This window comes from Typopeltis vanoorti, chromosome 6, assembly GCF_054136105.1.
Source record: "Typopeltis vanoorti isolate ZY-2024b chromosome 6, IOZ_Tvanoo_1.0, whole genome shotgun sequence".
NCBI lineage: Eukaryota > Metazoa > Arthropoda > Arachnida > Uropygi > Thelyphonidae > Typopeltis > Typopeltis vanoorti.
In genome coordinates this window covers 69,454,601-69,478,941 of record NC_143554.1, presented here as the reverse complement: position 1 = coordinate 69,478,941, position 24,341 = coordinate 69,454,601, and the positions used below count along the sequence as shown (strand labels likewise).

Genomic DNA, 24,341 nt, shown 5'->3' with positions numbered 1-24,341 from the left:
TGTGTGCACGTCTTTATTTTAAGTTCCTGTGAAAATGGCAACGTCACATTGCCGAAATATTGGAATATAGATTAAAGTTTAATTTTTAATTTATATAATTTGTACGTTGTAAATTCCTTAAGTAATTTAATAAGTATGTATTCATTCCAATAGATGTCTAATGATATCAGTGTGAATCTATAGCCATGATGTTTTTTAAGATGTTCTGCATTTCCTAAATGGAAGAGAGTTGTTCTGAGGAACCTATATGATGTTCCACATAGGTTCCTCAGACTAATTCTTTAGGGTGTGCATCTGGTGACATTGCACATAATCACTTTGAAGATTGTCTTGGGACAGGTGTAATGTGGTCTTCATTTAGCTGTTGGTACACTTCAGCAGTGGCATTGGCCATCACCCAACAGGCATCTTAATTCTGAGCAGAAAAATTTACTCCATATTACTACCATTGAGGGGTGAAAGCCTTGCACGAGGAATCCATTAACTTGTGTTGTTTATGTCACATGCTTGGAGTTGCAGGTATAGTAAATTCATCCACATATTCAGTAGCTCCTTTGTAATTTGTGGACCATTTTTTATTACACAGTTTATGCATGGAAATTCCACAAGACCTCTTAAAATATTTGAAGCTGCGCTTTGCTATGGTCACATTTAAGTTCTTTATGGAATAACTTAGCCTGTTCCATTAGTATCTTACCTGATAAGTTTATCCCCATCATTCCAACATTGTGGAAGCCAGTCCATCATCACTCAATTCATGGTCAGTACTCTTATCATTTTTCATAGTTCTTCCACTTAATTGCCTCTTGCTTGGAATCACTGGCTGCAGAAAATTTCAATATTTTGTCCCTTTTCTTCTTTTATATCATAAATAGTTGACAAACCAGTACAATATGTCTCATGCAGTTTCCTCCACAGAAACACCACTGTTAAATTGTTTCAACTTCTATTTTATCTTGTATCGATACAGGATTGCACTTAAGCTTGACTCCACCAAAATGTGAATTGGACTGCTTAGAAGCTAGAGCTAGAGTTAAATGCAGGCAAAATAAGCTGTCTCATTCAAAATCTAGGGATCACCACCACCAATGACTATACGTGTAAACAATTAAGTGAGTGCACCTAACACAACATGTAATTTTGTCCTCAAGGAAGTAATGGACCATCAATTGCTGGAGAATTAGTTGTGTACCTGTAGTCTCAGGCTCTGGGGCAAGTTCCCCCCCCTCCCCTAGTTTTTCCTTCACACTAAAACTGAATTTATAGATATCCAAAGTAGCATTACATTTACTATAACAGAGCCTATTGGGAAAAGGAGGAGTGGTCAGATGACTAGAATGCAGGACTCCTGGTAAAACTACCAAAATGGGAGATATAACACTTTGTAAAAATTGGAGAGGGATTTCACTTCTAAATGTTGTAAGTAAAGTATTATTAGAAAAAATGAAACAAGAAATTGGAACAAAATTGAGGAAAGAACAGGCTGGGTTCAGGCCAAACAGATCTTATATTGACCAAATAATAATATTAAGAATAACTGTTGAACAATCAATAGAGTGGCAGAGTAGCCTATATTTGGGATTCATTGATTTTGAACATGCATTCACTAACATAGACAGAAAGACTATATGGAAGTTAATGAAGTACCATGGGATTCCCCAGAAAAACATAAATATAACAAAGAAAACTCAAACCAAACAATAAATAATGGAAAACTATCAGAACCATTTACAACAAACACAGAAGTAAGACAAGGATGTATATACTCTCCCTGACAATCTTTCTGATTGTTATTGATTGGGTGACGAGGAAAACATCCGAAGAAAGAACTGGCATTCAATGGGTGATGGTCAAATAAAATTAATGACCTGGATTTTGCAGATGATATATGCCTTTTGGCACAAAAACACCAACACTTCCATAAGAAAATATATAATTTAAATCAGGGAGCAAATAAATGTGGATTGAAAATAAATCATAACAAGACTAAAGTAATGAAGATAAACCCCAAACAAGAATTAGACTTTGAAATACTAGGGAAAACACTGGAATAGGTTGATAACTTTGTCTACCTGTGATGAGCACACAAGTAGCAACCGCACAGGATATATTTAAAATAGAATGTGGAAAGCACAGATTGCATTCAGTATGATGAAGAAAATTTGGAGTTCCAAAGAAAATAAAAAAACAAAGTTAGGCTCTTTAACGCTAATGTTAAACCAGGTTTTACTATGCAGAGCAGAGACATGGTCATTAACAAAGGAAAGCATAAATAAAATACAGGTCTACATAAACAAATGCTTGACAAATAAACAAAATAATAAACATAGAACTTTGGGAGAGAACAAGTCAAGCCAGCATCAGAAATGAAATTACTAAAAGAAAATGGAATTGGATAGATCACACAATCAGGAACTCGAATAAAGATATAGCAAAAATTGCACTTGAATGAAATCCCCATGGCAAGAGGAAAAGAGGTAGACTCAGGATAACATGGAGAAGAGAACTAGAGACAGAGGCAAGATGGCTGGAATGTTTCTGGAAAGAGATCAAAAAAGAGGCACTGAATAGAGTCAGATGAAGTCAATTGTTGAGACTCTATGCTCCACAGGGTGCGAAGAGGATAGGTAAGGTAAGATATAACAGAGCTAAACTACATAAGTCAGAACCACTCCAGTCCAGAAGTTCTCACATTACATATCTTTAAAAGGGGAAATAGAGCTCAATGCAAGAGTTAAAGAGGAATTTACACAATTCATGCCCAAGAATGGGATGATAAAAATTATTAATGGGAAACTTTGGAAAGAATAAAATGGCTGAAGCCAAATTGGGGTTGTCAAGACTGGATTTTTGTTTTATGACATAGAATATAGCAAGGTTCTATATTACATTCATATGAAGTTTTCTGGAGGAGAAACTATGTGATACTAGTATAGAAATAAATAAAATTAATAACTAAATTAAATATTTATGTGCTTATGCTCTGTCAGCTCAAAGTTGCATTATCAAGACAAAAGATGCACACTCATAAAAACTGAAAATGAAATTACTTTCAAATCACAGATCATAGAATGGCACTCAATGATTTGTGATTACTGATGATAAGACAATGTGCCAAAATTAGTTTGGGACCATACCACTTCTGGTGCAGTTATCAGGGATCTATAGAACTTGGGCTACCACCAGGGCTTCTCTATTCTCTGTGCTTGAAAGTGAGAGATTTTTTTGTAATGACTTGGCTTCCTTCCACTTGTTGAAGTGGTCTTTATCCAAGGCATGTTGTACTAATCCACTTTTGAGTTACCATTATTGAAGGTTTTTTTTTTTTTTTTTTTTTAATTAAGGTGTCCATTCTATTTCTCCAAAATGCAGATTACCACATTGACAGAGGAGTACACCTGGAAAAGAAAGAGAAGATCATCCTAGCAGTCTTTAGTTTCTAAAAGTCCAAAGTTTGTTTAGTAGTTTGTAGACTGTTCTAATTGTGTGTCATTTTAAGAGACAGAGCCCACTCTGTCTCTGCTGTGTGTTTGAGGTAAAGTAGAGATACAGTGTGTGTGTATTCTAGTTGGGAAAACGATTGTTCTTTTTAAGGAGTTTAGCAAGAATTTTTATTGTATCTATTTCATAAGAATTGTTTTGGCAGAACGCGTTGTTTCAGATGTGGTGCTAATGTTGAGGAAGAAATTTGTTCTGTCCCAGAACCTAATTTCCTTATGACTAAAGTATCCACGAATGATAGAGCCCCTTCTTTCTCCACTTAAGCAGTAAAACTGCTACTTTGACATCATCATCAAATTCCTGCCATGTACCCTCAAGGGGTGTACAGGATATGACAGTACTACATGAAAAAATTACATCATTACTAACTTCCTATCTACAATTTTCCTCCAAATCAGTCTGTTACTTGTCAAGACTCCAACATTATCAGATCTTATATTTCTATCGTCTAAGGCACTTTGTACCGTATCAATCCACCTATATCTTGGTCTTCCTCTGGGTCGTTTTCCTGCCAACCTGGCAGAGAACACTTGTTTTGCTAATCTTTCCTCTCCCATTCTGTTTAAATGACCATACCACCTGAGATTAGCTCCGCTAATGCATTCCTGGATGCCGACAATGTCAAGTTCTTTCCTAATATCCTCATTTTTAATATGATATTGCCATTGATGCCATCTGTTCACGCCTCTAATCTTTCTCAGGACTCTCATATCTGCGGTCTCTAGTCTTTGGTCAAGTGTTTTACTTCTGACCCAGCTCTCAGATCCATAAGTTAAAATTGGTTTGAACACAGTCTTGTATACAGCTAATTTAGTGTTCCGACTAATTTCTTTCTTATTCCATATGAATTTATTCAATTGACTTCCCACGATACCAGCTTTGCTGATTCTGTTGTCTATTTCTATATTTAGTTTACCATCTTCAGTAAAAATTGTGCCTAAGTAGCTGAAATGTTTTACTTGTTCCACAGGTTCTCCATTCACAACACAGTTGACATTTTCAATGATTCTGCCTATTTTCATTGTCTTTGTCTTTTTATTGCTGACCTTCATACCATATCTATTACAACAGCTATTCAATTTAGTCAGAGAATCTTGCAGACTTGTAGCGGATTTATTTAGAAGTATAACATCATCCGCATAAAGCAAAGAACTGACATTAACATCTCCAATTTTGATATAAGTTTTAATACCACATTCTTTCATAATGTGATCAATATAGATAATGAATAACAGAGGGGATAATGTACATCCTTGTCTCACACCAGATTTAACATTAAACCATCTTCCTGTACTTCCTTCAATTCTAACTGCTGACTCACAACTCAAATAAAGACTAAGTATTGCTTGATATAATGCCCCATTGACACCATATAACTGCAGCGTATTGAATAGCTTCTCAATACGCACCTTGGCACGTATTCTTGGCACCTTGTCATATGCCTTTTCCAAATCGACAAAACTTAAATTCAGATCTTTGTTATATTCCCATGCTTTCTCGACTATTTGTCGTAAAGTGAAGATCTGATCCTGACAGCCTCTATTTGGCCTGAATCCAGCTTGTTCTTCACCAAGCTTTTCTTCCACAATTCTTCTCAACCGTTTCTCAAGTATACTTGCATAGATCTTGCCAGGAACACTCAGTAGGGAACTACCTCTGTAATTCTCACATTCAGTTTTATTTCCCTTTTTATATATGGGTACTATGAGAGCTCTACTCCAATCATCGGGAATTCGTCCCTCTGTCCAGGCTTTCTGAACTATGCAGTGCAGCCACTGTAAGACTCTTATACCACCATACTTCAGCATTTCTGGTCGAATATCATCTACTCCTGCTGCCTTTCCACATTTCAAGCCTTTGATGGCTTTTTCTACTTCAAGTATGGATATGTATTCCTGACTGCATGCCTGGTCAGTGTTTTTTATCACTGTGCTGTCTTGACAATGGATATTATTAAGGAACTGTATACGGTTTGAACGTGTTTGTTGGCCATGGATTCAAAGGCAAACACCTGTTCATGAAAGCAGCTAATGAAAGCATCATAACAGAACTGATTGTATAGGATGGCAGAAGAATCATGAGCACTCCAGGCTCATGATTCTTCTTATTCTTGAAGTACTTTCATTCTGTCTCTTTACTGACTGTGTATCATTCAAGTGCCTTAATAATGTTTGATCTGTCAAAATGTTTGTATGCGAATATTTAATTTAGTTAGTGAATTACAGTCATACCCCAAAGTTACGCTGTAGGTGGGACCAACCAAAAGCACGTAAGTCGAATTCGCATAACTCGGGGTATAATTTTGCATGTAATTTATATATACCAACATACAAAATATTAGTTAATTGGGACCAAAGGTTTACAAAAACACCTATATTTTTTAAGAAATATAATCATAATCATAGTTTTTCGTACATAAAAAAAAGAAAGTTATTTCGATGTCGATGATTTCATAAAATCTAATAGATTCGTCTGACGACATGTCTTTTTCTTGTCACGCAAAATTTCTTCATAGCAAGCTAATGATTTTTTTATTCCTTGCCTTGTGGCTACAATTCGTTCCTCATTAGAATCTATGTCCTCCAAAATCTGTAAACCTTTCATTTATGATTGTTCTTACTGTGGATTCCTGTAGATCGAACTTCTTTGCTAGCCACAAATTTTCATTCTGCCTTCAAAATCCTTAATAATGTTGACTTTTGTTTCCAAAATCAATGTTTTTCTTTTCTTGCTAGCTGTAGAAGAATCGGACTTGCTTCTTTTGGACGACATTATTATTTTTTATGTGATAAAATTTTTATCAAGAAATAACATTAAACAATCACAAGGTTTGTAGACTATAAAAATCGTGTGTGAATGGAGACTGTCAGTGCTTGTTCACAGCATGTGCGACACTGGCGAATGCGGCAGGTGCCCGAAAGATACGAATAGTGGTGAAGCGGGATGGGAATACGCACATATAAGAAACCGCGTGACTCCGGATTCGCATAAGTCGGGGTATGACTGTATTTATTTTCTATTCTGCATAGGTTTTGTTATATTTTGACTATGTTATTCCCCGTGTATATCCAACTATATATTAAAGCCAGTCGTGGGGTATAGATAACAATATAATTATATAGATTTTTATTTTAGTTGGTTAGAATGTTTCAGATTCCATGATGGTGCATTGAACTTCAAGGATCAGCGTGTTGCGTGTGTATTCTGTCTAATGTCAAACACATAATTAATTTATAATGTACATAACATTTCTGTATTATTTCTTAAGGGTTGGTAAGCAAGTTTGTTACTTAAATTCATTTAAGTCTCCTTGATTATGCTGTTGCTTAACCACATGGTAGCTCCAGTAATACTAAGCATATAATGCATTAATAAATGTAAACAGACATTTTTAAAGCTTTTCAAAAAAAAATTTATCGAAACACATGCATGTTACATTATCTAATTTTAATCTTATCAAAAATTACATTTCTTATAGGTGTGATTTCTAAGCCTCAAATTATATTGTTTTTGCCTATTTTTCACTAGATTTATCAACTCTAATTTGTAAGTTATCATTTCCTTGAGAAGCATCTGATAAATCCAAGAGATGCAAATTTGTATTATGAATATAAGAAAAATTATTCATATCCCTTTTATAACTTTCTAATAGTTTATTTAATTCTGTGGATTTAGTATTTGTTATTGTTGATGATGAAAGTTCTTTAATTGTATTATGAATATAAGAAAAATTATTCATATCCCTTTTATAACTTTCTAATAGTTTATTTAATTCTGTGGATTTAGTATTTGTTATTGTTGATGATGAAAGTTCTTTAACTTTGGGGAGTTGAGTAAACTAGATGTAAATAAGGCTGTGGGACTTGATAATATATCACCGCGTATTCTGAAGGAATGTGCCAGAGAGTTGACACCTGCCTTGACATATTTTTTTAATACGAGTCTTGCACTTGGTCAAGTCCCTAAAGAGTGGAAGGAGGGCAAGATTGTGCCACTTCATAAAGGAGGTGATCGAACTCAAGCATCAAACTATAGGCCTATCTGTGTGTCAGGTGTTGTGGTTAAGTTGTTGGAGAAGCTTGTGAGAACTAGGATCCAGAGTTGGGTTGACAACAATGGTATAATCTTTGATGGACAGCATGGATTTGCTAAAGGGAGGTCGTGTTTTAGTAATCTACTTACTTATTACAATAAAGTGACTGCTTCCTTGGACAGAGGAGAAGGATACACAGTAATATATTTGGATTTTGCAAAAGCTTTTGATAGAGTACCTCATGATAAGTTGACAGTTAAACTAGAGCAGATGGGGTTGGATATTAGATTAGTGCATTGGATTGGAGACTGGCTATCTGATAGGTATCAACAAGTTGTGTATGGGGGTGCAATATCCAGGAAAAGGAAAGTCACTAGTGGAGTGCCTCAGGGATCTGTTTTAGGGCCATTACTATTTAACTTGTATATTAATGATATTGGCAAAGATTTGGATGGAGATATTCAGTTGTTTGCAGATGATGCAAAGTTGGGACGAACCATAAAGAGTAGTGAAGATGTTGTGGCCTTGCAAGAAGACTTGAATAAATTGAGTGATTGGGCAAGCAAATGGGGATGTGAGTTCAATGTTGCAAAATGTAAGGTTTTAAAATTTGGAAAACAAAGATGGGATGCAGAATTTATACTTGGTGAGAATATATTGTTGGAAGTAGAGGAAATAAGAGATCTGGGAGTGATAGTGGATAAGGATCTAAAATTTAGGGGACACATCGCCAAAATTGTGAAGACAACACAAAGACTTCTGGGAATGATGAGGAGGACACTGACGTGTAGAAGTAGGGAGATTCTTGTTCCATTGTATAAGGCTTTGATTAGGCCACACATGGACTATTGTGCCCAGATTTGGTCACCTGGTTTTCAGAAGGATGAAGAGATGTTGGAAAGGGTCCAAAGGCGACTGACTAAGGTAGTTTCTGACCTCTGGAATGTCGAGTATGAGGAAAGATTGAAAAGATGTAATTTGCAGAGTCTAGTGGAGAGAAGGAAGAGGGGAGATATGATAGAGACCTACCAAGTTGGTAAGGGGTTGTTATAGGATCAATGGTGGAGAAGTTCTACAGAGAATAGTGGGAGATCAGGGGAGAACCAGAGGTCATGCCTGGAAACTGTATAAAGAGGGTGTGAGTAGGGGAGTGAGAGGCAGGTTTTTTTCGTGCAGAGTTGTGAATGATTGGAATGCCTTGCCTGAGAGTGTGGCGTCTGCAAGGAGTTTGAATGTGTTTAAGACCCGGTATGATGAGATGTGTGTGAGATAAAAGGACCTCCTAGATGAGTCTTTGACTCCATGAGGTCTTGTTTAATAATAATAATAATAATTACCTTTGAATCTTCATATATATTTATGATATTCTGACAGTAACTCATCTAAAGTGCAATTATTTTCATGACCTGAAATGTTCTCATGTTGCTTATTTGTGTTATCTAGTTTCTCTTTAGAGAACTTGGTAGACTTATGTACATAACTAGATGATCTTTTGTAATTATTATAGCTTTGTTGGCTTAAACTTTCTGAAGAATTAAACTGATATCTTGTTCTATTGTAAAAAAAAAAAAAAAACAATTGTACTTTCTTATTTAGGTTAGGAAAACCTTCATCCTTTAATATTCTCTTTAGATTATCTTCTGTGCATACTAAACTGTCATTCCTCAATAGATATAATCTTAACCTGTCAGAATGCACAGTTAGTATTTTAGTTGGATTCTTTATATCTTGTATTTTAAAATTTACAGGAGATCACTTTTCAAATATCCTGTGAAGACCTGAACCTTTTAACATAATTTACCACCCTTTCTATGAATAATCCTATTTTCTTAATCTGTTTCTGAATGCTCTTGTTTTCTGAGAACTAAATTTACTAGTTTCAGCTATAAGTTTATGAACAACTTTTATGTTGGGCCCATATACGAGAGGTTGGCTGGTCAACCTATAGTACTTTAGTACCGTATATGGGTAGTGGGATGGGAAAGGAGGAATGTTAACATTTGATTTGAAAGCCTGTATATTGTATTCCTTGGGAAATACCTCAGAGGGAAGACTGTTCCACAAAACAGCAGTAGCAGGGATGAAGGAGGAGGAAAAGAAACTTGTTCTGTGGTTTCAAGGTGTATTGTGAAGGGATGTTGGGAGGTGGCTGTACCTGTTCCAATGGGTTTTGTACAGCGTGGGGATTTATTGATGTTGTTTCAAATGAGCATTTTCTATGAAAATATTTGTAGAATATATAAATTGCAGAGACTAAACGTCTATGAGAAAGTGGAGGGAGTGAGTCAGTAAGAGATGGATCATTTATCAGTTTAATTGCTCTCCTCTGTATTGAGTCAGGCATTTTGAGGGAACTTTTAGGAGCCACACTCCAAATGTGAGAACAGTATTCAATAGCTGGGCAGATTTGCCATTTGTATAAGGTTAACAGCTGTTTTGAAGTGAAGTAACATCTTGAGCGAAAGAGAAAGCCTAGTTTTTTGGAAGCTGAGGATGCAATGGTTGTGATATGTTTATGCCAGGAGAGGCCTGATGTCATGGTAATTCCGAGAAGAGAAATTTCGACTTGTCTGGGGATTTGAGTGTTATCAAAAATAATACTGGGGGAAAATGGTTCTTTTTTGTGGGAAATAAGACAGAACTGGATTTTACTAGCGTTGAAGTTGACGAGGTTATCTGAGCCCCATCGGAGGATGTTTTAGAGGTCTGCGTTAAGGGAAGTTGTGGTTGATGTTCTGTGGGTTGAAGTGAGTTGTGTAGGGTAAGGTTTATCAAATGAATGGGAAGAGTGCAATGTGCTGTCATCTGCAAAACTGTGTATTGGGTTGGAGGTCAACTGAAGTAGGTCACTGATGTATAGAAGGAAGAGGGTCGGTGAGAGAACTGAACCTTGTGGGACCCCATCATTAGTTGGATAGTGGGAGGATAGGGAGCCATCTACCATTACACATAGTGTGTGTGTCCAGACAGGAAGCTGGCAATCCATCTGCAGAAGTCCTGAGAAGTCCAAATGATGGAAGTTTGCTTAGTAAGCCTTTGTGCCAGATCTGGTCAAAGGCTTTAGAGATATATTGAGTGCAACTATTTGGGATTCACCCAATTTTTCATGGTATATGTCCAGAGATGGGTGATATATGAGAGCAGGTCACCTGTTGATTGGCATCGGCAGAATCTGTACTGGTGGTTGCTTAATAGCTGGGTACCTTCAAGGTAGAGTAGTAGTTGAGAATTGATGGTATTCTCCATCACTTTAGATAGGATTGAGGTGAGTGAGATAGGGCAGTAGTTAGATTGCAGCGATTTGTCTCCCTTTTTGGGAATGGTTTGAATATAGGCCAATTTCCAGGCTTTGGGATATATATATATACACCAGTGGAGTAAGATAGTGTGTGCAGATGACATAGGATGGGAGTCAGTTCTGCTGCACAGACCTTCAGGACAATTGGTATACTATCAGGGCCAGGGGCTTTTTTTGTGTCTAATTTTGACAGCAGGTTTATGATCTCTTTCTGGCAAAAGGATACAGGGGGCATTGTATGTTGGGCAGTCGGAATGATGGGAGGGGGGGGGGGGGGGGCATTTGCCATTGTCGGTTATGTGTGCATTGCAGACAAAGTGTAAAGCCAGGAGTCATGGGGTTATTTTAAATTAAAATTAAATTAAAATAACTGAGGTTATTTATTTATTTATTTATTTATTTTTTACTGTATCCTAAGATATAGTTATGAATATCTGAAAAACCTGAGTTAATATGTGTGTAGTCTTAACTCATTTGAAAAGTTAGAATCAAAACCATATAGTATAAAAGCAGGTTTTTCTTTAATAGCAGAATGAATTGCTGTCCTACGAGCAAATAAAGTTTGCAACAAGTAAGAATCCCAATTTGATAATTTAGCATTAGCTAGTTTAGGAAGTGTCAGTTTTAAGGTCTTATTTAAACTTTCACACACTCCATTGCTTTGAGGATGATAGGGTGTAGCAGAAAGCTTTTTATATTTAATAGCTTACATAACTGCAACATAAGTTCTGCTGTCAAGTTTGCTCCTTGATCAGATAAGTATTTGAGGTGTACTATACCTTGAAATTATCAGCATTAAGTTCATCAGTTTATTAGCTATTAGCAGTCTGATCCTGCATAGGTACTGCTTCTGGAAAATTTGATGACATCAATAGCTACTAGGATATACTTATTTCCTTACTTTGTTGTGGGTAAGGGTCCCATTATATCACTAGTATTGGAAAGGTTGTGGAGGTGCCTTGTCTCTAAATATGGACCTAGTGGCATAAGTGACAGGATTTCACATATGAATTAATATCACTTCTCACACCTTTCCAAAAATACTTGTCCTTAATTTTATGCCAGGTTCTTTCACATCAGAATCATGAAAAGTATACAGAATCCAAGATTTCATTATAACTAAAGCTAAACTTTTTACTTTTATTTTACCTTCATCCATTTGCCATGATAGAAGCAAACCATCCTCATCTAAATACAACATTTGAAGAAAAGAAAATTTCTCAGGAATAGATTAATCTCTTTGAACTGTTTGATACACATTTTTCAAAATGGAATCTTCTTTCTAAGCTTCAACTATAATAGATTTTTCCTAATTTTGACAATTCGATAATTTACCCTTAATCTTATTCAATTCATTTGTTTTGTGAATTTGAAAAATGTCCATCATTAAAATTATCCCAAGAAGACTGCTCTTTAGTATCTAACTCCAAAGATCTAGACAGGTAATTTGCCACCACACTTTTCTTACCATGAATGTAATTGATGTCAATATCATACTCTTGTAGTTCTAGAGTCCGTCTAATTAAACACTTTTTTTTTTATTGAAAATAAAAAATGGAAGTGACTGGTGATCAGATCCAAGGATAATATGCTGTCCTAGCAATAAGGTTTAAAATCATCTTCCTTTTGTTTTAATGCTGAAGCTATACAATCATTTGAAGCAGCTGCAGAAGGAAGGAAATGTCTCTCCAAATTTTGGATGATTAAAACTGCTTCTTTCGTCAGTGCTAAATTCAAAGAGTCAGGGAGAAGCTGAGTCTTTTGCTTGTTGTTCCAAATAATGTACTTGTTTAGATTAGAAGTTTTGTATATGTATCTCTAAGCCTTTCCTCTCTTTCCCTAACAACTTCATAATATTCTTCTATTTTTTTTTTTTTCTTATAAGTTAGGTCTTTTAATTCATCTTTTAGACCTACTCTAAACTGATGAAATATTGACCATTCTAAATGTGTTTTTTCTTCAGTGGCTCAAAAGTTCCCATTTTTCACATGCTCTCCAAACTCTGTTAACCACTCTTACTTCTTCAATAATCTCCCTCTATAAAGATTTACTTTCTTGAGTCGAAATACCCTAATAGTGAGGTCATCATTCTTGGGGACTTCAACGTCCACAATCAGATTGGCTTCTCCAGTTTCATTGATCCAGCATGCATAGATGCCAGGATGTTTGCTATTAGCAACAACCTATCACAGATAATCTTCCTACCAGAATACCTGACAATCTCTTCCAATTTGCCAACATACTTGATATTAACAAGCTCCCTTCCAAGTGTATTGTGGATGTCCTTTCTCCTCTTGGTAACTCATATCATAACTTCATACAAGTGTCTTTTGCCACGAAATGACCTTCACCCATCAGGTCTCGGTCTTATGTCCTTTGGCAATACTAGGGTACCAAATGGGACAACCTCAGTGACTTCTGCTCCTCCTTCCCATGGTCCAGCTATTGCCTCAGGTCTTCCAATCCAAATACCTACTCAGACCGAATAACAGAAATCATCTTCACAGGAAAGAAGGCCTTCATCCCTTTTTCCACTCTAAATTCATAGCTGCCATCTAAGCCATGGTACTCAAAAAAAATGTGCCCATGCAGGAAAAGATAAAACCTCTGCATACCATGAATGGCTCAAGACCAAAACTCCAGCTGTAAAAGAATCATCACCAAATTCAAATCAGACTTCGAAAGGGCCCAATGCCTGCAAATTCATCTCCTGCAAATGGCAGTTGCTTCTTCTGGTCCCTTGCCAAGGCCATTGGATGCAATTTTTGCCCAGGTTTCCACCACTCTCACATCAGGATACTGTAGTCACCTCACCTAAAGACAAGGCTCACTTACTGGTATCACTCTTCTCTTCCAATTCTTGCATTGATAACCTGGACAAAGTTTCCTCCACACCATCAAGAACTGCTCTCTCTCTCTCCATGTCACTCACAGTCTTCTACCAGAAAGAAATACGAAGAATCCTTAATAACCTTGAACACAAACAAGGCATCTCATCCTGATGAGATCTCACCTATTGTGTTAAAAACTGAATAACATAAGCATGTAAACACAAGAAAGATATTGTTTACATGCTTATATTATTCAGTCTTTATGTCACAAGTATCCTTAAAACAACTAACACCTATTCTATATTGCTTCCTTAATCTATCCTCTTCAACTGGCAACCCTACAACATGGAAACAGGCCCACATCCATCCCATCTCAAAGAAAGGTGATAAAAGTCAATCAACAAAGTACCAACCAATTGTTCTCATAATAAATTTAGTTTAATCCTTTATCCAAGTGTAGCAAACAAAGTTTGCACCTGAAAATATCTTCAGGACTGAGGTAAGGTGGTGCAACTTGTAGCAAAGGTGGACCAAGCTCTCATCACTCCTTGTCTTGGTATCTCCCATAATGCAAAGCACATCTCCTTGCTGACGTGTATACTGCTATGCATTAAGGGATGTGCCACTATACCCAGACTGGTTTCGACCTTTATTGAGGTCTCGTCAGTGGGAGGCAAACCCAGAATGGTGATACTAAGGCAGAAGCAATAGAGAGGTCATATTTACCTACATGAGTTGCCAACCAGTGTACCTCCTTATTATTAAATTCCTCTGGATTTAGAGAAAGATGTTAGAAGTTTATTTTGCACTTGGTTAGACTATAATAAATTTAGTTTAATCCTTTATCCAAGTGTAAGCAAACAAAGTTTGCACCTGAAAATATCTTCAGGACTGAGGTAAGGTGGTGCAACTCGTAGCAAAGGTGGACCAAGCTCTCATCACTCCTTGTCTCAGTATCTTCCATTATGCAAAGCACATCTCCTTGCAGACATGTATACTGCTATGCATTAAGAGAAGGGGCCACTACCCAGACTGGTTTTGACCTTTATTGAGGTTTCGTCAGTGGGAGGCAGACCCAGAGTGATCTGCCAAAATAAACTTCCAACAATTGTTCTCACTTCCCTCCAAAATTATGGAGAAGTTCAACTAATCAGTGACTAGCAGTACAGATTCCACCACTCTCAATCTACACTGATCTTCTAGTTTTCATGATCCACCTCTGGACTTGAGGTGTGGAAAAATTTGGAGAAACTTGCATGGCTACTCTTGACATTTCAAAGGCATTTGATCGAGTTTGGCACAGGGACCTACTTAGTAAACTGCCTTCCTATCACTTGCCCCCCACACTCTACAACTGGATCACCAACTTTCTAACTGGTCGCTCAATGTGTGTCATAATGGATGGTTTCTTCTCCTCATATTTCCCCACCAATGAAGGAATACCCCAGGGTTCCATTCTTTTACCCACTCTCTTCCTCTTATATATAAATGATCTGTTCTCACAGATCTCCAATCCTATGGATAGTTTTGCTGATGACCGTACACTCCATTCCTCCTTTTCATTTAACAAACCTTGTTGTGTGCAAGTATTAGAATTCTCAAGATCCTTACCTTCAGTAATACCCAGATATCTAAACACAATCAGATTTCCCTTGAACTGACCTATACTTCCATCCTTTCCTGGCACAAACACATTTTAACTATAGCTTCTGCAGCTGCAAAAAAACTTAGTGTTCTTTTCACACAAGACATTACTTCACAGCTACTAACTATCATCACCAAAACTATGATAGGAAGAGCATGGACAAGAGAGCAGAATGCTGGGGTATTCCATCATTAATAAACAAAACTTGGCTATCTACCATATACACATATAGAATGACCAGAAAGGAAACTGGCAGTCCAGTTGCAAAAAAGCAGGAGGATGACAATGTGATGGTAGCTTGGTGAAAAGACTTCATTGTCAGGCATGATCAGAAAAAGAAAATAATGGAAATATCTACAGCAACCACATGAATTGCTCCAAATCGTTCCATGACCTGTGTCCAAAGATGGGTAAAATTTAGCAAGGAGGAATGCTGTAGAATGAGAATGGTGAAATCTGTATTGGATCATCACTAATTAACAAGAGTTCTCCAGGTAATGAAGATTTAGGTGTTCAATGATGACCTCCATAACTTTCAAGAGTGTTGAGGCAAGGCAAGGACAGAGGTATGATAGTTTGACAGCTGACTTATCTTCCTTTGTAGAAACAGGTTAGATCAAGGTTTGTTTTTATGCTGTCAGTCACATGCCAAATGAGTAATAACAGCTTGTGTAGGTGATACATGATGGGTGTTAATTCTGGTGTATCAGTTTTTAACACATTGGAGAGATACTATCTGGATCTGGAAACATTTAATGCCAAGGCTATTATTCTGATAACATGTGGTATAACTGGATAAATTTAAACATACAGGTAACCCTCGTATAACGCAGTTTCGATATAACTCAGTCTACAAATTGTAGTAACCCTTTATCTTTTCATATATTTTTCACCGCCCAACTTAAAAAACTAAATTTTATCTTCGTGAAATTTGCGTCTGCCCGTATCACGCATGTAGTTATAAGTAGCGAATTTATATTAGGGGAAATACCCTTTAGCACACATGTACGTCAGTTGTTTACCATATAAAGTGTTTATTTTGAAATTTGTCTTTGTTTTTTTGCCAGGAAAGCATTAAAATTCATGTGTGTTAATCTCAAGCTGAGCACTTTATTTTCCGGTGAGTTACATATAATATGTAATACTTTTTTTTATAGTAATGGCCACTTAGACGGCTTTTGCGATATGGTTGAAAATGAAATTAATGAATTAATTGATGGAGAAATAGATTTAAATGAGGAGGAAATGGTACAATTAATATATGACTGCAAACCAAAAGGCGCAGAAAGTTCTGTCGAGGATTCTGATTGTGATGAATCCTTTAAAGAATTCAGTTTACAGAAATTAGCAGGAGGACTGGACTTGGCAAGAAAGTTTGGAAGTTATTTTATGGATAATGATCCCTCAATGGAGCGCTCTGAAAAATTCACGAGACAACTGGATATTTGTTTAGCTCCATATTATGAACTTAATAAAAAAAATTGCAGCATAGTGGTAAACAAGGTCTTATTGCTGACTTTGACTTCTTGAGTGGCCAGATGTCATCATCACTTGAAATCTCTTGGACATCATTTGTATAATACTCATTTCTAATGAGAATTATACAAATGATGTCCAAGAGATTTCAAGTAATGACGACATCTGGCCACTCATAAATAAAGAACATCTACGAAATGTTAGTTTTGAAGATAGTGATCACAATTAAAATATGCACTTTATTTTATTTTGCCTAAAACATTTGTGCATTATGTGCAATGAAGTTTACGTACAATTTGTAATTTTTATAAGTTTATACTATGTATTTATTTCATAGTTTATATGTTTTCTTAACTGAAGTGAATTACCTGAATTAAATAAAAATATTTTTTTCTTGGATATGTCGTTGTTATATAATTTTTAAAAAAATTGATTTCGGAACATAACCCTACTTTTTTTATGTGATCTGAGTCTCGCATAACGTGGCATTTCTATGGAACCTAACATCTGCATTATACAAGGGTTACCTGTACTTGAAGAGAGTAAGTAAGTACAGGTAACCCTCGTATAACGCGGATGTTAGGTTCCATAGAAATGCCGCATTATAGAAATCACGTTATGCGAGACCCAGATCACATAGAAAAAGTAGGGTTATGTTCCAAAATCAATTTTTTTTTAAATTATATAAACAACAATGGGGTATCCAAGAAAACATTTTTTTTTTTTTTTTTTTCTTGGATATTTTTTCATGCCTCTTGGGACAAAAGGCTGAGATCCTTTTCTTCCTGATTCCTCTGCCAGCGAGTCATTCTTTCTTTTTCTGTAATTCTCTGCCAAATTAATTTAGGCCTCCCACATTTCCATTTTCCTTCTGCGATCCATGTCATAGCCACTCTAGGAATCTCTCTCTCTTTCTCTGCTTTCCATTCTCAGTATATATATCCATTCCATTTCTTTCTTTGTTTTTTTATTTCATCGGTGTTACTCATTCAGTATTTGTTAATATGTTGGGGCTAAAATAATATTTTTAGATATTTTACACAGACTTTTTTTTTTCGATCAGTTTCCTGTCTCTAACCCATATAATAATAATATGGCCTTAGCATTGTAATTGAGGATCTTTATTTTATTTAAATGTTGACTTAATTTTAAAAAATAATAAAATAAAAACTGAATTTGCATTACTCTCATAAATCACATTCTTCATTTCTCTTCAACAAAAACAACAGAGTGAAAGAGGAAAGGTTTCAGAACAAGTAGTTGAAGTAAAAATAAGGGTCAGAAAAAATCAGAAAAAGAAAATATTGGGAATATCTACAGCAACCACATGAATTGCTCCAAATCGTTCCATGACCTGTGTCCAAAGATGGGTAAAATTTAGCAAGGAGGAATGCTGTAGAATGAGAATGGTGAAATCTGTATTGGATCATCACTAATTAACAAGAGTTCTCCAGGTAATGAAGATTTAGGTGTTCAATGATGACCTCCATAACTTTCAAGAGTGTTGAGGCAAGGCAAGGACAGAGGTATGATAGTTTGACAGCTGACTTATCTTCCTTTGTAGAAACAGGTTAGATCAAGGTTTGTTTTTATGCTGTCAGTCACATGCCAAATGAGTAATAACAGCTTGTGTAGGTGATACATGATGGGTGTTAATTCTGGTGTATCAGTTTTTAACACATTGGAGAGAGACCATCTGGATCTGGAAACATTTAATGCCAAGGCTATTATTCTGATAACATGTGGTATAACTGGATAAATTTAAACATACAGGTAACCCTCGTATAACGCAGTTTCGATATAACTCAGTCTACAAATTGTAGTAACCCTTTATCTTTTCATATATTTTTCACCGCCCAACTTAAAAAACTAAATTTTATCTTCGTGAAATTTGCATCTGCCTGTATCACGCATGTAGTTATAAGTAGCGAATTTATATTAGGGGAACACAAATTCACAAATACTTTAATTTTATAAAATAATAAAATAAAAACTGAATTTGCATTACTCTCATAAATCACATTCTTCATTTCTCTTCAACAAAAACAACAGAGTGAAAGAGGAAAGGTTTCAGAACAAGTAGTTGAAGTAAAAATAAGGGAGAATTACCTAGAGAAAGCAAATCCTTAAAGATATTGATGGAAGATTTGCAATTAAGATTGCCTTGGATGCTAGAAACATAAGATCTTATCAAATTAGAGAGACTAAACACAGGAGTCTGATTTGTAGGTAAATAGCAAAATGTTATAAAAAATGACTAATGAAATCTTGTGTTTGGTTAATGCAGAATTATATTAGTCATTCTTAAGGATACATTCCAGGAAATGGTGATAATATTTAATGGATTATAGTGTAAGTAAATATGCTTATTTTGCATCTGGTACATAAATTGCATAATGACAAATAATTTAAATTTACTGATCACACAGCAAAGCTCCATTTTAGTGACTAATATAGGAATAAGGAGGATAAAAAAGGATTACATAGTTTTTTTTTTTATCTTGTTTGTGTGCATGCATGCTTATGTGTGCTACATGCATATTTGCATTGCTTTTTTACTTCACCTTGAATCATGAGGTTTCAAGCAAATGTGTTTATGCTCAAAATTTAATACATTAAAAACAATAGCATAATTATACCATCTAAATTCACAAGATGAATAAAATGAATATTTCTTGTAGTTTTAAAATTTTATTATTTTATTTTAGGAAATATTCTTCTTGAGAGTGGTAATCTAAGTGGTGAGATAAAAATCACAGATTTTGGCCTCAGTAAAATTATGGATGATGAAAGCTATAGTCCAGAATATGGTATGGACCTTACATCTCAAGGAGCAGGAACATATTGGTAATTAAGAAAATGGCATTTAACTTGCAATTACTTTTTTTAGTGAGTGAGTATTACTATTAGTGTACATGTGTACTACATTTTATTGACTCTTGAAACTCAAATTCACAAATACTTAATCAAAAACATGCAGTGTAATATGAAGTTTCTACTGATCAAAATCCTTAAAAGCTGCATTACTGCTATCACACGCATCATTAAATGAAGCATAATTACATGTAAATATATGCTAAAAAGGCTGTCTCTTTTCATACCTAGGTAGGTACCCTGGACATATTTTCTCTAGCCATAGCTTACCATTTTCATCCTTTAGTATAAATGTACAAAAACTCCTCATGAAATTTTATCACTGGGCTTTTTTTTCTTTCAGATGTTAATAATTAGAGGCAGTTTTGTGTCATTAACACATGCTAAAAAAAACAGTCTAATAGGTTTTCTCTTGGCCAAAATGTAACATGTTCAGTGTATCATCTTTAATGTCTGCAGCCTTGTTTCAAAGCTAGGAGAACTTCATCCATGTACCTGACAAACTCAAAACATGATTTCTTCTATTTTGAATTTCATATTTCTGAAATGGTAAAATCTTTTTAACATTTCATTTCAGCTGGAATCTTTTGCACTATTCTAATTTAAGTATGCATGATTAGTCCATTCCTCTTCATAAATCAATGATGCCATATTCTTTACTTCAGAAGTGCTCATTGTTATTGACACAAAAATTCTGTTGTTCTAAAAATAAACGGCATTCTTTTTCTTTCAAATATTAATAATGGAGTCAATTTTATCATCAGGACAACATACTAAAACAACAGTGTAATGTCATTTCTAGATGCTAGCTGAATATGAAACAAAAGATTTCACATTTCAGAAATTCAAAGTGTGTGTATGAAGAAATTGCATTTTAAATTCATCAGATTGGCAACATAAAGTTGCTCTGACTTTCAGTGCTGCTTCAAACAACAATGTGGATAGTAAATGTGCTAAATTGATCATGAATAAAACTTCTAGTTAAGGCTAGAAGCTTTTGTGAAAACTTATTTTGAAATTGTTAACATAGTTTCACTACATAGTGGAGTGAGACTACAATATCTTAGTATTTTTGCAAGAAGCTTTCTGTACAACCCTTTGAAATTTTTGTAGAGCCCACTTTCAGTGGGTCTTTTAATATTTTGAGATTCCATGCAGAGATTTTCACACACTGGTAGTTACAATAATGCATTAATTGTCATATCCTAGTTTGAGATAATCACAGAAAGCAAGTATCTGACAAGAACATGACAAACACCTGAAGAATGCAAGTGTGGAACTTCACTTCAAGACACAATTCTTTGAAGGGAAAAACTGAAGCTTTTTGGATTAGAAATTTTAAAAGGTCTGATCCAGCTCTTAGAACTGTTAAAATTTGGTTGAACACAGTTTTAAATTCGGCTAGTTTAATGTTTTGACTAACTCCTTTTTACATGCAGAAATCTAGCAGTGTGAAAAAGTGACATCTTAAAATTGCATTGCTAACATGAAAAATCAAACTAAAAGAAAACTACAAAATAAATAAATAAATAAATAAATAATAATAATCATCAAAACTGAATAGGACACATTGCATGTTTAATGTTTACAGCTAGTTTAATGTTTTGACTAACTCCTTTTTACATGCAGCAATCTAGCAGTGTGAAAAAGTGACATCTTAAAATTGCATTGCTAACATGAAAAATCAAACTAAAAGAAAACTACAAAATAAATAAATAAATAAATAATTATTTCTATTTACAACTCAGATATAAACCCACATATATACCCCCCCCCCCACACACACATACTACCATACTACCAAAGTATCCTTAGCTATAATACCTACCTTCTCAACTGCCATTGCCACTTGGCCTGAAGAACATGGGGTGGTGGGAATAAGGTTTGCTTGACAATGAGGTCGATTTGGCCTTCTATGTTTTCAGTATATACCAACTTTATAAATAAAATATAACACCTAAGAAATGTGAATGCAAATGGCTGCAGTAATTCATAGTGGTTCCATTTATAGTAAGTAATAGAATTACCTCTTCTTCAAATCACATGTGATGAGAAGAATAGATCATTTTATTACTTCTAAAAGAAATGCACTCCACTGGTTTTTTTCTGTTTTGTTGCTATTCTGTTTTCCAGTTTCATATTACTAGAAAATCTGTCTTTTAGTATTTTTTTTTTAAATAAAATTGAAAACTAGTTAAAATACTGCAAATACATAGAACAAACAAAAATCCATAGTTGATGGCCGTACGTTACATTTCCATATTTATGAAGTGCTTTTGAAGGAATATAGTAAAATATTTTAATTATTCTTCCACATGTAACTAGATTGTTTTCCAGCAATGGTGCAAACTAATCTAGCAATTCGTAGAATATTTCCATGAGCATCAATGCAAATTTAGTTTGCTTAATTCACTTTCCCATATTACTTTAGATTTATATCTAATGGTTACAAAAAAATAAATAAATAGAACTTCGATTTTTCTGAAACTCAAGTTTCATGTCTTCCCTAATGTCAGCTTATACAAAAATAGCAGAGTTTAGTAGGTGATGGGTCTACCCTGTATCTCTGACCAGAGGCCAAGTTAAAAGACTAAACCATTTTAATTTTTGAAAGGTGAGGATGACAAAATACTTTTTCATCTTTGCCTTTGAAAAATATAAAACAAGGTATGTCTTAAAATTACTCTTTGGCATTACTTAAAATATTATATTAGTCTTTTAACCTCTGATTGGAAATAAATTATTATTATTAAGAGAGACCTCTAGGGAGTCAGGGACTCACCGAGGGAAGGCCACATACCACACCCACCAGCTATCATACTTATTGTTGAATTCATTCCCACTGCTTGCACTCATAACATTCAATGGCAATCCATTCCAATCACACACCACCACATGAGAAAAAAATCTAGCCCTCGTCTCCTTCTTACTGGCATTCATTCTCAGCTTCCAAGGATGCTATCTTGTCCTTTCCACACCCTCCATAAATTGAAATCCTGTATGACCCCTTTCAGAAGTTTGTAAGTCTCAATCATATCACCTTTCTTTTCTCCTGTTTGCTAGTGTCTGCAGTCTACAAATTCTCAATCTGTCTTCATAATCGGTATTCCACAATCCTGATATCATTTTTAACACTCCTTTGCACTCTCTCTCCAATATATCAGAATCACAGAAACCAGGAGACCAGACCTGCACACAATAGTCCAAATGAGGTCTTATCAAAGCCTTGTAAAGAGGCAAAATGACATCCTTATCTTTACATGTGAAAATTCATTTCAGCATTGCAATTATCTTTTGAGTTGTATTTGCAGTCTTTGCTACATGGCCCCAGAACTTCAACTTCCTATCTACTAACACTCCATGAGCCCTAGCCTCATCAGTTTCTTCAAGCATAACCCTACCAATATATTATGACAATGGATATCTAATCATGCCGAATTGAATGACTGACATTGAACTGACATCCATTTTCCCATGCCCACAACACCGGCCTTTTCAAATCATTCTGCAAGTACTGCATGTCAGCAACATTCCTGATTACCTATCTTTACATCATCAGCAGATAGCTGTATGTCGCTTGTCAAATTCTTCCTTAATGTATAGATTGAATAACAGTGGACCAAGTGGACTGATCCTTGTGGTACACTACTGGTTACCTTAAATTTTGCAGACTCACATCTCCCATATACCACTTTTTGATATCTGTCAGTCAGCCATCCTCTTATCCACGCTACTATTCTATAATCCAAACCCATATTCTCCAATTTATGCAACAGTCTACCATGCTGTATTCTCTCAAAAGTCTTAGAAAAATCCACAAGTATCATGGTATATCCATTCCCCCTTGTCTAGTTCAATTGTAACATTGTTATAGAATGTGAGCAAGTTGCTAAAACATGACCTTCCCTTAGTAAACCCATGTTGTTCATTGCAAAGTAGAGATTCACTGTCAATCCATTTCTGAATGCGAACTCTAACTAACTTTTCCATAATCTTCACCACCACTCCTAAGATACTAATTGGTCAATAGTTGTATACATTCGTCTTTGCACCACCCTTGTGCAATGGAATTACCACATTCTTTCCATTCCTGCAGAATCTTCCCTGTTCTGAGACTCATAATAAACAGCCAGGTCAAAGGAATAGCCAGTTCATCTGAACACCCTTTTAGCACACATGTTGATATCCCATCAGTCCCTATTTCTGAATTCTTATTCAGTTTGTGCAATAGCTCTAATACCTGGTCTTCATACATCTGAGTTTCTTCATCCAGAGAAGAGGTAGCAGTAAGCTCAATGTCGCCGGGTTGATAGCTTTTAATAAAATGGGCATTCATTAGTTGAACAACCTCTTCTGCATCTGTAACCCTCACACCATCTGCATTTAGAAGAGTTATTCTTTCATATTCATTCTTTCTTTTACTTGCAGCATATTGATAGAATTCTTGTGGGTTGTCTTTAGCATGCAGAGCCAGTTTCTTTTCATACTCAGACTTTGCTTTCCATACAACAGTTGTGACTATTCTAGCCTGCCTGCGTATAACTTTCATAATGGACATCATCCTTGTGCACACGGTATTCTTCCACATCGTCCTTTTCTTACGGATCTCTTGCTTAATAAGATTACACATCCATCTGACTTGTACCCTATTTATTCTTCGAACTCTTGGGACACACTCTGATA

General features: G+C 35.4%; 1 protein-coding gene across 7 annotated transcripts in view; it reads left to right on the top strand.

Moving 5' to 3' along the window:
* Positions 1 to 24,341, top strand: part of Tlk (Tousled-like kinase) — a 641,803-nt gene that overhangs the window by 559,971 nt on the left and 57,491 nt on the right. For all 7 annotated transcript variants that reach the window (XM_090394231.1, XM_090394230.1, XM_090394235.1 and 4 more), the window contains one exon: positions 19,493 to 19,631. In XM_090394231.1, the coding sequence (XP_090250357.1) occupies positions 19,493 to 19,631 (139 nt within the window). The remainder of the gene's footprint in view (positions 1 to 19,492; positions 19,632 to 24,341) is intronic.